Source organism: Lygodium microphyllum, chromosome 14 (genome assembly GCF_053477565.2).
Source record: "Lygodium microphyllum isolate KBCC chromosome 14, Lygodium_microphyllum_v1.1.10, whole genome shotgun sequence".
Taxonomy (NCBI): domain Eukaryota; kingdom Viridiplantae; phylum Streptophyta; class Polypodiopsida; order Schizaeales; family Lygodiaceae; genus Lygodium; species Lygodium microphyllum.
Window position 1 is genome coordinate 102,129,589 of NC_141148.1, and position 12,836 is coordinate 102,142,424.

The 12,836-nt window shown below is 40.2% G+C and overlaps 1 protein-coding gene and 1 long non-coding RNA gene across 3 annotated transcripts in view; both read left to right on the forward strand.

Annotated features, from left to right (window-relative positions):
• Nucleotides 1-12,836, forward strand: part of EMB3129 (GTP-binding family protein) — a 66,791-nt gene that overhangs the window by 32,087 nt on the left and 21,868 nt on the right. For both annotated transcript variants that reach the window (XM_087693178.1, XM_087693177.1), the window contains exon 6: nt 2,713-2,828. In XM_087693178.1, coding sequence (XP_087549304.1) covers nt 2,713-2,828 — 116 coding nt within the window. The remainder of the gene's footprint in view (nt 1-2,712; nt 2,829-12,836) is intronic.
• LOC148025918 (uncharacterized) lies at nt 1,505-2,047 on the forward strand. Its single transcript, XR_015693023.1, has 3 exons — nt 1,505-1,573; nt 1,669-1,795; nt 1,896-2,047. It is a non-coding gene; the product is annotated as an uncharacterized LOC148025918 (long non-coding RNA).

Consider the following 12,836-nt stretch of genomic DNA (forward strand, 5'->3'; position numbering starts at 1 on the left):
GCCTATTTGCAACTTGTTTGGATCATAACTTCGTTATTTGAACTCCAAATATAGTTGTTCAGGTACTCAAAATGATCGGAACGCATTTGATCGACAAGGCAATGCGGGTAGAATTACGAAAATCCATCAAAACTGAGCAAAAATATTGATTTTCGTAAATCGCATCATTTTTCTCCATCTTTTATCTTGGACGACTTATTCCCTTCCTTGGCCTATTGTTCTTGTAATTGCACACACTTTCAGCACACATGTCCTCTTTTTCTTCAAGAAATACTCGCTGACGATGTAAAACGTACGACATTTTTTTTTGATCCTTGAGTTTTCAAAATAAATATTCTCTGGATATGAACCTGTTTTTTTAATGCAGTGTGCCCTAATAGGAATATGGTTTTTTAAATGAACTCTGTGCCCAATAATTCACGATTTGGAAAAATATGCAATGTTGGATTCATGATATGCAACCAATCAATCGATGCTACACAAAAAAATTATGAATGCACTGAAGAAATTGTGCCTAGCCTATCTAGATGTGATCGTGCGTCATGCATAATGCAAACATAGTTCCTTGATTATTTAATTCCTTATCCTCACCTCTCAACTCTCATCAATAAAATATCAATCTCCGCTCCACCCATCCAAAATCTCACAATCATTCTAGAAAATGATGGTTCTCAAGATATTGACTAGATATGAACAACTTATCTCACAATTGGTGGCGTCCTTCACGACCCTCTAACTCACCCAACCACCTTACACTCTCAACCAGAGGTTCCTAACTTTGTGATGAACATTCCAAATATCGTGCGTACAAGAAATGTGCGTGCTTAATGATAGGTGCTCTCTCATGTGCTCGTGCATCTAAGATTTACTGTATATAGCTGTAGCGGATCTCATGCCGTGCTAGTGCTCAATGATGGTGCAAAACGTGCTGAATCCCAACCCATGGCATGGAAGTATTTGATAAGAACAGGAGACGACCCCCGAGTGTAGTGCATCAACAAGTGCAACGTGAAGTGCTCGTGAACCCATTATCCCCATGATGTGCAAAAGTCTCGACAAGAAAACATACATAGCTATTGATAAACACAAGCTTCATCCTGTCCAAAAAAATACCAAGCTCAACCAAGGCTATCAAGTTTCCACACTCAACAAATCAAACAAAATGATAGAAACAAATTCTAAGCTAGACAAACACAAGAAATCCAATTACGAAACAATAAAACAAACAGCTATGCAAATAACTAAACTAGCAAAAATCAAACCTAACTACAGGTAGACTAGGGATTTTCAGTTTTCAGAAAAACACTTGACAACATATGAGAATTCTATGTTTTTAGAAACAATTTGATAAATGCTTTTGGAGTTATCCATTACATAAATGAATAGAAAAATAAGGCAACCACCATCCAGAGCCTTGCTTCTGATCCTAAAACTAGATTTCTCCAACGTTGAAAGCCCAAGTTTTGATGTGCTATTTGACCATTATTTGTTTGTGCATGTGTAGGGGCCTTCTAATTTCCTAAAGGAGGACATTTAATTCTCAAGCAAGGGATCTTACAAATTGGGGGATTAAGTAAGATATGACTACACATAGACATTGCTTTGCTCATGGTGGCAGCCTATAAATAGCAACAAATGCTGAATCTGGACAACCTGTGTGTAATGCAGGTCAGACCAGAAAACATGCTTAAAATATGCTGGATGCAATGCATAAAAGATGCTGCTTGTGCCCGAGAAAATGCACCCTGCCCCAGGCAATGAATGCCTCATGGAAATGACAGATATAGGCTGCCAGGTAAGAAATGTAGGGACGAATCTCCACCTAAAATATCTGGGACTAATAATTTAACAAACAAATGTACTGTCAGATCTCCTAATATCCTTGTTTGACTCAGACCAAGGCTCACGGGCAGGAGATGACCATGCATGACACACGACTACTAACATGCGATACTTGGAGAAGAGATTCCATGAGCAAACCTTTGGAATGATTCCATTTGGACAGTGGGAGAGCAAGAAGAATTGACAAGGACTTCAAGGAGTAGAAACTTGTAAGGGGTTCCACTTTGGCCATCTTGTTGTGTTGTTGAGTGAAACTTCTGAAAGCTTTACGATTATGAATGGGTCAGCACCAATGAGAGGCCTTAGAGTTACAAGTACCAAAGTGTGAAAGATCTTCTCCAATAGACGCTTGTGTGATGTGTGGGTGCATTTTTGATGTGGGTATTTTACCCCAGACACATTTTCATATTTGCACACCGAACCTTTTAAGGTGCATGAATTTGGTGCCAAACCCTAGGTCTAGGACTCCTCAAGATGTTGATTAAATTTTCTTACATTATAGCACAACTGATATCTTTAGTTGAGTTTACATCCTGTTCTAAGGGATCCATACAATTCGAATGGTGACCATTTCTTCAAGTACCGTGCATACTTGCCCTACTAACTTCAATGAGATCATTGATCATGATAAGGTATTTGGTGTAGCACAAAGTCATGAAAGACATCTTATTTGGAAGTGAATGGATAATTTTTCTAAGCTTTTAGTTAAATGCTCTTACCTTTTGAATATGGAAATATTTTTGAGAATTCTTATGATGTAAGATTTAAGATTTTGGATTTCTTTCTTTCACATTGTAAATCTTAAGTTCTGCATTTTAAAACCGTGTGTGTTCTTTTTGTGTTTAAATTGGACTTTGTTCTCTTTGGCAGGTTCGAGCAGTGGTTGTTGGATATCCCAATGTTGGAAAGTCTTCTCTTATAAATCGCTTGTTGAGGCGTAGGAAGTGTGAAGCTGCCCCCAAGCCTGGGGTGACACGGGAATTGAAGTACTTTATCCTATTCATCTCACTTACTAATAATGTTGTTAGGATTCACTATGTTTGTAGGTTATCAATTGTGAGGTGTGTGCAGGATGATAAAAAGGGGGTAGAGAGGGAGGGAAGGAGAGAGATACTAATGTTCTCAAAAGGCTGACATATGAGACTCAAAACATTATGTACATATTCATGAGTGATACCTTTGTCAAGTGGTAGAAAATGGAAATGAAAATAAAAATGGAAGCAATCTGGATGACTGTTTACAGGGTACAACAAAAATGAAGGGGGGTGGAATCCTATTCAGGTATCAGAGGGATATCATCCAATAACGTCTCTTCAAGTATCCATGCCAAACTAGCATGATGCTTGGATCCAAGGATAATTGATAATGGCTTGGTTCCTACTATCATATCTTGGTTGTAGTCAAGGGCCTCTTGGACAGGGGCACTTGCTGCAACCAGATCTCTAGAGCTTGATCTAGTATTACTCCTCTCTGGGGGTTCTGTCAAGGGAGTCCAACGAGGCCAATGTGACTAGAGTTTGGAGAAGTGTGTAATAGTCAGCAGTTGACAATGGACACTCCTTATGGGTCGTGTTGGTGATTGTCTCAACAAGGACTTGTTGTGTTTGCAGAGCTTTGAAAGAAGGCGAATGCATCTTTGATCGGGGAACTCCATGATCCAAGAGAGTGGGCCAAAGCCATTTCAGAAGATACAATGTATTGCTACTATGTCTCGGCATCTAGACAACATAGCTAGCATGCCTGATCTGCTGTGAGTGCTATTTCTGATCCATGTTTAGTTTAATTGGTGGGATCATGTGCAGATTTGACCAATTGTAAGACTCAAAACCTTGCACTAGGTTTGTATCCATGTGATAGTTGGGAAGTTGGCCTTGCTCATTCCATCAAGGTTTGGAGAGAGATTTACAAGAGCGCAGATCTACTAGGTACTTCAGCAGACAATAGTTTGCCGGAGGTGAGTAGAGACCAGCGGTAAGACATTGATGCAACGACTCCCCAGGATAGGCTAGTGTTTCCCTATTGAGGGTCTATGCAGTCAAGTCTTCTTCTGTATGGAGGTCCGATGGACCTTGATTATCCCAAGGACACCTCTTATTTATTCCAATGGCAGCATCTTCTTTGTTTTCTTGCGAGTATTTCTTGAAGGACATCTATGGCTAACATGTATGCTATGGGGGATTGCGTGGTTCGAGACCAATCACCATCTTATTACTCTATCTTGTTATATTCTTTTGGGGCTTCTAGTTCTTGATTGGCATTGATGGCATCTCCTAAGCAGGTGCCAGTCCTACCCTCTCTCTCCACGTTTGATAAGCTGGATGGAACGAACTACTCTCTACGGTCGTGCTACATGGAGTATCTCCTCGATGATTGTGACCTTTGGGATTTTGCTACAGTCTCTATACCCCAATCTATTGTGGATCCTCATGATGGTGTGACCACCGATTCAGTAGCTTTATGGGATTAGTTGAATGCTAGAGCTTGCTCTTCTTTTCTTTTGAGTTGTATAGATTCTGCGCTTGTGCATTTTCGATATCTCTCCACCGTTGTAAAGGTTTGGCGAAGATTGGCATCTCTCTTCCAGATCGAAACATTTGTGCATCGCTTATCTCTTGAGTTGAAGCTACGACAGCTGTCCGTTGTAGAATTCCCTATGATGATGGATCACATCCATAGGATGGAGGAGGTTTGGGATGAGCTTTCATTCCTTGGTACAAACATTTCTTCGGAGGACCTAGTTGTAACACTTCTCTCACATCTTTCATTACGAGCATATAATGTGTTCTATACCAATCTTCTCACTTCTCGTAGCCGAGAGACTTGCACTTGGAAGGAGCTAGTCCCATTGGTGCCTGAGTAGGATATACGCCATAGTGAGAGAGATTGTTGCAGAGCCCATGCACATGGTTGTGTTTATGCAGTTTTCTCTACATGTACAAGACAAGCCAAGCAAAAGAAAGGGAAGAGGAAGAATTTGGAGTTATCTTTTGACTCTAATACATATTTTGTGGGGAAGCGTAGAGGATATCCCACGTGTCCTCATTGTGGAAAGACCTCACACCCCAATGAGAAGTGCTGGAAGATATACCCTCACCTTCATTTGAGAGCGAAGGGTGGAATTATAACAAAGCCTTCATCTATCTCTTATTTGTCACCCGCTATTACCACCAAGTTGGTGTTTTTATACATTTCTGAGATGGAGAAGCCTTCTTCAACTATCTTGTCTTCTGAGCAGCCTTGGCCCTTTGATGTTGGCGCATCGAGTCCTATGACTCCATGAGGTTTTTTGTTGCAGGATCTCTATCTATCAAAGGGTATTATCACTACTAGTGACATTTCTTTGGTGCCTTTTAGTGGTATTGGTACCTTGACTCTATTGTTTGCTCATTCATCGAGCTCCATTTTTGAGGCCTTGCCTTATATGTTCTTGACTTGGGCTCCCCTTTCCTCTCAGTTTATGGCCTTCCTCTTAGGACTCGTGTTTCCTTCACTGAGCCGGTTGTGTGTTTGTTGAGGATTTTTCTACAAGAGCCATTTTTGTGACATGTTTGCAGGAGAGAGGGCTCTCTATGTTTCCTTTCCCTTCCATTGTGCAAGGCCTTTTGAGGCTGTTTTCTAATGCCGCACTCGTTCTCAATTGTGCACTATTTTTTCCTGAGGTTCCATCCCATCCCCCACCATTTCCTTTGGTGGTTCCTCGTACCTCCCATCTCTTTTAGATAGTGGTGATGCAGCTATGGATTTCTTGGCCCTTTGTGTTTTAGAGGAAGATTCCTAGGACTGTGAGGAGTTGCTTTAGGGTCTCTAGTCTACTTTAGGCCTTTCTTTTATGTGGCTATCCCTTTTCTTTGTCATCGAGCCACCATTCCTTGACACTTGGCCCATAGTCCCTGGTGTTTCTATGGAGCTTATGGCGCCTTCAATAGTGCTGACAACTAAGTTGTAATCTAAGATTTCTAACTATCTCACTATGATCTCAATAGTTGGACTAGGGGCTTGGCTCATCCATTCCTGATTGGAGTGATCCATTTGAGGCCTCTCCATTTCCATTTCCCTTTGGTGGCCTTCCATATAATCGACTATTTGTATGGAAAGGGGAACCTTGCTTCTTGTCTGGCTGTCTTCATGGACGGACTACATTGGTGTTAGATACGCTCAGTATCCCATTCTCGTAAGGTGCTACCAATGATCTATGGCACTCTAAGTTGTAAGGTCCCCATTATGAGGAGAAGCCATGTGTGAGCACAGACATTGGTTGGGTCCTAACTTGTATGTTAGATGAGATCTATGTGACTGGATAGCAAAAAGGTGATCTTTGTGGATCTAGCCTTTGCGTTAGATAGGGTGGTTATGCTGGTAGCAATTGGAGGAACTATGCATCGAGTTGCGGGATGTGGGACAGTGAAGGGAATATTGTTTGGCCGACTAGGGAAGGTTCATAATATGGTCGGACAAGTGGACTAGATTGCCTTCCCAGGCCATAAAGAGAAGACCCCTCCAAAGCCATCGTTAATCTATCTTTCACTCGGTTAGAGTTGTTCTAGCTACCCTTGAGCTCTTCGCCTATTATCTATTTGGATCATTTGCCTTTTGTGTGCCAAGGTGATTCCTTCTTTTTGATGCTATATGGTTGTAGGAGCTCCACAATTGCTCCAAACAAGATGAACCAAATGCTTGACTAAGTATGTGAATGGCCAAATCTTTTAGCTTAGGCCCATCAGTGTCAAATTTCTCCCACTATAATGCTGCCTCAATCTTAAAATGGTCCAAAAGTGCATCTAGACAGCCAAAAGAGCCCTCTAGCTCTCTATATTGTGCTAGCTGATTTCTAATTTTTCTCCTAGTATCAACATCGGGCACCATTCTCTCCAAGACAGTCCTCCAACCAGCTTGAACCTCTTTGTTTTTGATTTGATTGCCACCTTGAAACTTTGGGTCCAACACAAACATTGCTGCATGCAAGGGGGAATAGTAAGAATTCTATCTATTGATTCACAAGTCATGAATGGACTGGAACCTGTTTGCATCGGGCTCTAAATCCTTCAATCTCTCTATCATCATGTCCATGGCCTCATAGACCTTGCCAATGCATGGTTGCATATTTCCCACAAGCCTCAACAAATGCATTATTGGCTGCAACATAGCATCAATGTGCTTCACATCCTCCCAAAACACAAGATTCTCTGCCAATTCTTTGCATTCTATCCCGGCAGCAATGATAGCCAATGGTGAATAAGTAAGCTTATCATTGATAAAGAGCTATCTTAGAGCACCACTGCATGTGCTCAATCGACCCAACATAAGAAAATTGAATGCAAATTGAGTCTTATTTTAGCAACATTTTGTTGGACTTCTTGCTGAACTCATGGCACAAGAACTGGTGATTCAACACAAATGACATCATTAAATTTGCATTATCAATGACAGGCTGTATCCATGGCAACCTTCCAATGTCTTTTAGCAAGTTGTTCAAACAATGAACCATGCAATAAGAGACAATAATATGTAGATAGACATTCAGCAAAATAACACCTCTTGCCCTATTTGCGGGCTCACCGTCAACAACAAACTCCACAACAAGATCTCTACGAATAAACTCCACTGCATCTACCCACTCGGTAGCAAGTGTATTAGCTGATTTTTTGGTTCTTGAAGCATCATGAGATGAAATGAAGTATATCTCATCTCAAGAGTAAGCAACCACCCCATGGATAGATCTTCTATGCGAGTTGCTCTATCCATTTGCAGTGAGTGATACACCATTCTTTTGCCATGCACACCTAGTTTTCTCAGTTGCTTGCTCCACCACTTGCCTTTCCCTTTCAAGCAATGTGGTACGCAAGGTCTTTGATGAAGGAGGAGTATAAGTTGGGCCATAATCCCCAATCTTTTTGCACATTGCTTTAAAATATTTTGACCTTGCAACATTGAATGCAATATGATCATGAAAAAAGAATCGTTCTATTGTGGCGAGAGTGCAATGGAGTGTGAGACAGGAATGGAGCAAGAGCAAAGCTGAGAGTGAGAGTGAGAGAATTCCAAGATAAGTGTACCAGCTAGTGTTACAATACACAAAGAATAAAATGTATTTATATGTTAGGATACAAATAAGGGTGTGTTCATAGCCATAAGTTTATACACATGGAGATTAATGGAACTTTACACCCAACAACCTCCCACTTAAAGGCTCGAAGTGGTACCTTTAAGCTAGCCAACTCCCACTAATCGAATGCAATGCTCATGTTGAGCCTTTGCAATATTTTTAGTGAGAACATCTGCAAGTTATCCTGGGTTTTGACCTTAGTTAGTGTGACAAGACCATCATCCAAGACTTGTCGAATGAAGTGATACCGAACATCTATGTGTTTGATACGTGTATGAAACATGGGATCCTTAGCCAAACATACGACACTCTGGCTATCACAACCAAGCATTGGAGTTTGTGAAGAAAGACCAAAATCCTTGACCAAATGGCCAAGCCAAATAGCTTCCTTAGAAGCTTCTGTGGCTGAAATATATTTAACCTCTTGTAGTACTTAGTGCTACAATTTTCTGCAACCTTGAACACTAAGAAACAGCCCCACCAGCCAAAGTAAAGACATACCCACTGGTAGATTCTCTAGTGTCAAGATCTCTTGCCATGTCCGGATCATAGAATCCCTGCAACTCTAGTGTACCCTTTCTATAGCATATACACTTGTCTTGTGTACCTTTTAAGTATCTAAAGATATATTTCACTGCTTCCCAATGTGGTTTGCCAGGGTTAGTTATGAATCTACTAACAACTCGTTAGGATGAGTTGCAACCATGGCATACATCAAAGAACCACAAGCTGATGCATAAGGTATGCCCTTCATAGCAATAATAGTTGCATCATCTTTTGGGCAATCAACTTTGCTAAGCTTTGTATATGGTGGTAAAGGCACACCAAGAAGTTTAGCGTCAACCATATTAAATTTGTCAAGTACTTTGTTGATGTACTTGTCTTGCGAGAGAAACAACAAGTGCTACCCTCTATCTCTTTTAATGCGCATGCCCAAAATGTGTTCAACTGCTCCCAAGTCTTTCATTGAGAAGGTTGAACTCAGTTGCCTGTTAAGAGCATGTAAAGTACTCTTATGCTTTCCTACAATCAGCGTGTCATCCACATATAAGACCAGCACAATAAGGCTTCCATCATTAACCTTTTTAGTATATAAGCAGTGATCTGCATGACTGCGTTTGAATCCATGGTTGAGCATAAAAGTATGAAACTTTTTATACCACTGTCTAGGGGCTTGTTTTAGCCCATATAAGCTTTGTTTCATCTTACAAACTAAATGCTCTTTCCTTGGAATAGCAAAAGCTTCAAGCTGTTTCATGTACAGCTCTTCATCTAGGTCACCATGAAGAAAAGAAGTCTTCATATCCATTTGATCCAATTCTAAATCCAAGGTTGGAGTGAGAGTAAACAAAACACAGAGCTAGTCATCTTTACCATTGGTAATAAAACCTCTTGGAAGTCTATGTGAGAGAAACAACAAGTGCTACCCTCAATCTCTTTTAATGCGCATGCCCAAAATGTGTTCAACTGCTCCCAAGTCTTTCATTGAGAAGGTTGAACTCAGTTGCCTGTTAAGAGCATGTAAAGTTCTCTTATGCTTTCCTACAATCAGCGTGTCATCCACATATAAGACCAGCACAATAAGGCTTCCATCATTAACCTTTTTAGTATATAAGCAGTGATCTGCATGACTGCGTTTGAATCCATGGTTGAGCATAAAAGTATGAAACTTTTTATACCACTGTCTAGGGGCTTGTTTTAGCCCATATAAGCTTTGTTTCATCTTACAAACTAAATGCTCTTTCCCTGGAATAGCAAAAGCTTCAAGCTGTTTCATGTACAGCTCTTCATCTAGGTCACCATGAAGAAAAGAAGTCTTCATATCCATTTGATCCAATTCTAAATCCAAGGTTGGAGTGAGAGTAAACAAAACACAGAGCTAGTCATCTTTACCATTGGTAATAAAACCTCTTGGAAGTCTATGCCTTCCTTCTATTATAGCCCTTAGCAACCAAACGTGCCTTGTACTTGGGCTTCCCATCAATACGTTTCACCGTGTAAACCCATTTATTAGGAATGGCTTTCCTATCCTTAGGCAAAGGTACAAGCTTCCATGTGTTATTCACATATAGAGACTTTATCTCTTCCGGCATAGCAAGCTTCCACTTTCTCTTGTTTTCACATGACTATGCCTCTTTAAATGTCAGAGGCTCACCTTCATCAGTCAATAAAGTGCAATCCAAAGATGGCTGAAACCTCTGTGGTTGCCTTTTGACATGTGTAGACCTTCTTATCCAATGATCTGTATTGATAGGCAATGGACTTGCATCCTTAGGTGTGTGCACACCATCACCTAGTGGTTGATTTTCAGCATTTTCTTGCTGTTGTAACCTGTTTTCAGCATGTTCTTCTTGCTGTCTATTATCTTCTAGTTGTAGCGCAATAGGTTGTTGCTCATTTTCAACATCAAAGGAGATAGAATCTTCAGCTAATGGTTCTTGAATGGCTAGTTATTCATGCTAAAATTTGACATTCTTTTTGTCAAGGTCACCATGTGTAGCATTTTTCAGTAACTTTGCCTCATTAAATGCTACGTCTCGGCTGCGTACTATCTTCTTGTCTTGAGGAAGCCAAACTCTATAACCCATCCTTTCTTCATTTTTATATTCCATGAAGATGCCCTTGATAGATTTCATGTCTAGTTTAGTCCTTTGATTTACAGGAATATGCACAAAGGCATCACAACCAAAGACACGCAAAGGGTCATATGAAGCAGGTTTGCTAGACGAAACCTCTTCAGGAATGCCATTTTCCAATGCACGATTAGGAGAGCGATTGCATACATGAACTGCAATTTTAAGAGTCTCTCTCCACAATTGTTGCGGGAGATTAGTTATGGACAGCATGTATTTGACTCTCTTATAAAGTGTGCAATTATATCGTTTAACAACACCATTTGATGCAGGATTGTAAGGGGTTGTCAATTCCCTCTTAATGCCATGCATCTTACAAAACTTTTTGAACTCATTAGAAACATACTTGACCCCATTATCCGTTCTTATAGCTTCTAACTTAAGCCCTTTCTGTGTGGTAACAAAAACATCAAACCTTTTAAAAGCATCCAATACTTTCTTTTTGCTCTTTAACGCATACACCCACAACTTTCCACTAAAATCATCAATAAAAGTGACAAAGTACCGTGTACCTCTATGTGAATTAACAGGCACAGTGCACATATTTGAGTGTACTAAGTCAAGAGCATTGGACTTCTAAATGACACCAGAGTAATAAGGAGTCTTCCCATGTTTTCCATATATGTAATCATTACAAAAGTCGAGACCAGAGGCTTTTACATCCTTCTAAAGAGGAGAGAATATGAAGGCCTTTTTGGCTCATATGGCCAAGTCTTTTGTGCCAAAGTTCTATTTAGACCTTTCAAGATCCACTACCAAAGGTAGTAAAATATCCTCTTGTATCAAGCTTCCCAATCGACAATAAACTTTTCTTTATGCCAAGTACATATCTGGTATCTTGCAAAATCAACTCTTGGCCATTTTCAAGGGCCAAATCAATGGTACCTACACCCTCTATTTCACATGCATAATTGTTACCCAAGTAAACCTTGCCTCGGCAACCTGTGGTGTATTTAGAGAATGACTCCAAAAAGGGAGTAACATGAAAAGAGGCACCACTGTCCACTATCCATGATTGGGACAGCCCATCATGAGCTGAAAGCAAGGTATCAATTATCTCCTTTTTAGTGATGTGCATATCACTTGCTGCTGCCATAACATCTACATCATTACATGAGGTTGCAACAAGTATCTCTCTAGTGTTAGAGAGCTCTTTAATGACTGCACTAGATGCAACATTTGCCTTTGCAATCTCTTTTGAGGGAGAGCTGTCATCATCTTTCTTGTCATCTTTCTTTTTCTTTCCTTGGTGTTTCTTTCTTTCTTGCTTTTTCTTGTAGTATTGACAATTAGGCTTTTTATGCCCTTTGCGTCCACATTGATAGCAAGTAACATCCTACTGTTTGCCTTTTGCTTTTACTCTAGCATTTGCCTTGATTTCTTGCATTACCCCTCTTTTCTGACTTGCCTCTAAGATGATATGTTGAACCATTGCTTTCTCCATTGGACTTTCTTCTAATCTCCTCATTGAGAATAGAGCCCTAGCATCATCAAAGGTTAAAGGAGGGTTGTTGCTTAGTGAAACAACCAAAGACTCCTAGCTATTAGGTGAAGTCATTACAAGAAAATAGCCTTCAATTTATCATTGAAGGGTTGCAAACCAAAGTCTTGCAAAAATTGACTCAAAATCCCTGTGAAAGCACTCAAATGCTCCGATGTTGGCTTAGACTCATCCAACTCCATGTTTACAAGCTTGCGCATGAGATACACTTGATTTATTGGAGTTGTATTTTCATAAGTGTCCATCAACTTTTTCCATATGGCACAAGTTGTATCAAGATGCTTAATATTTGTAAGTACATCATCAAATACGACCATTTAATGTATGTGATGGCCTTCTTGTGGAGTCTAGTCCAATCCTCATCTGTCATAGTTGCAGGCTTGATTTCCAAGAGAGCATCATCATAATCCTTGAGAAACAAAATGCCTTGCATCGTGTCCTTCCACAAGTCAAAGCCAGTGCCATCAAACCTCTTGATTCAAGAAGGGATTTAGTGTCACTGTTGCTAGAAGCATTAGTGGCCATTATTCAACGAAGTGCCAAGGACCAATGCTGTATTTTATGACAATAAATATTAGACTGAATATTCAGCTAATTTCAGCCTAAAATTTCAGGAGATAAGAGCAAGATTTGATCCAACTTCATGTACAATAGTAGAAGGAATGCCTTTCAACAATGTAACTTAGATTTCATCATATAAACCATGCATACACTACTGCAAAGTGACTCCCACTTCAACAATATCACCAAAAATACA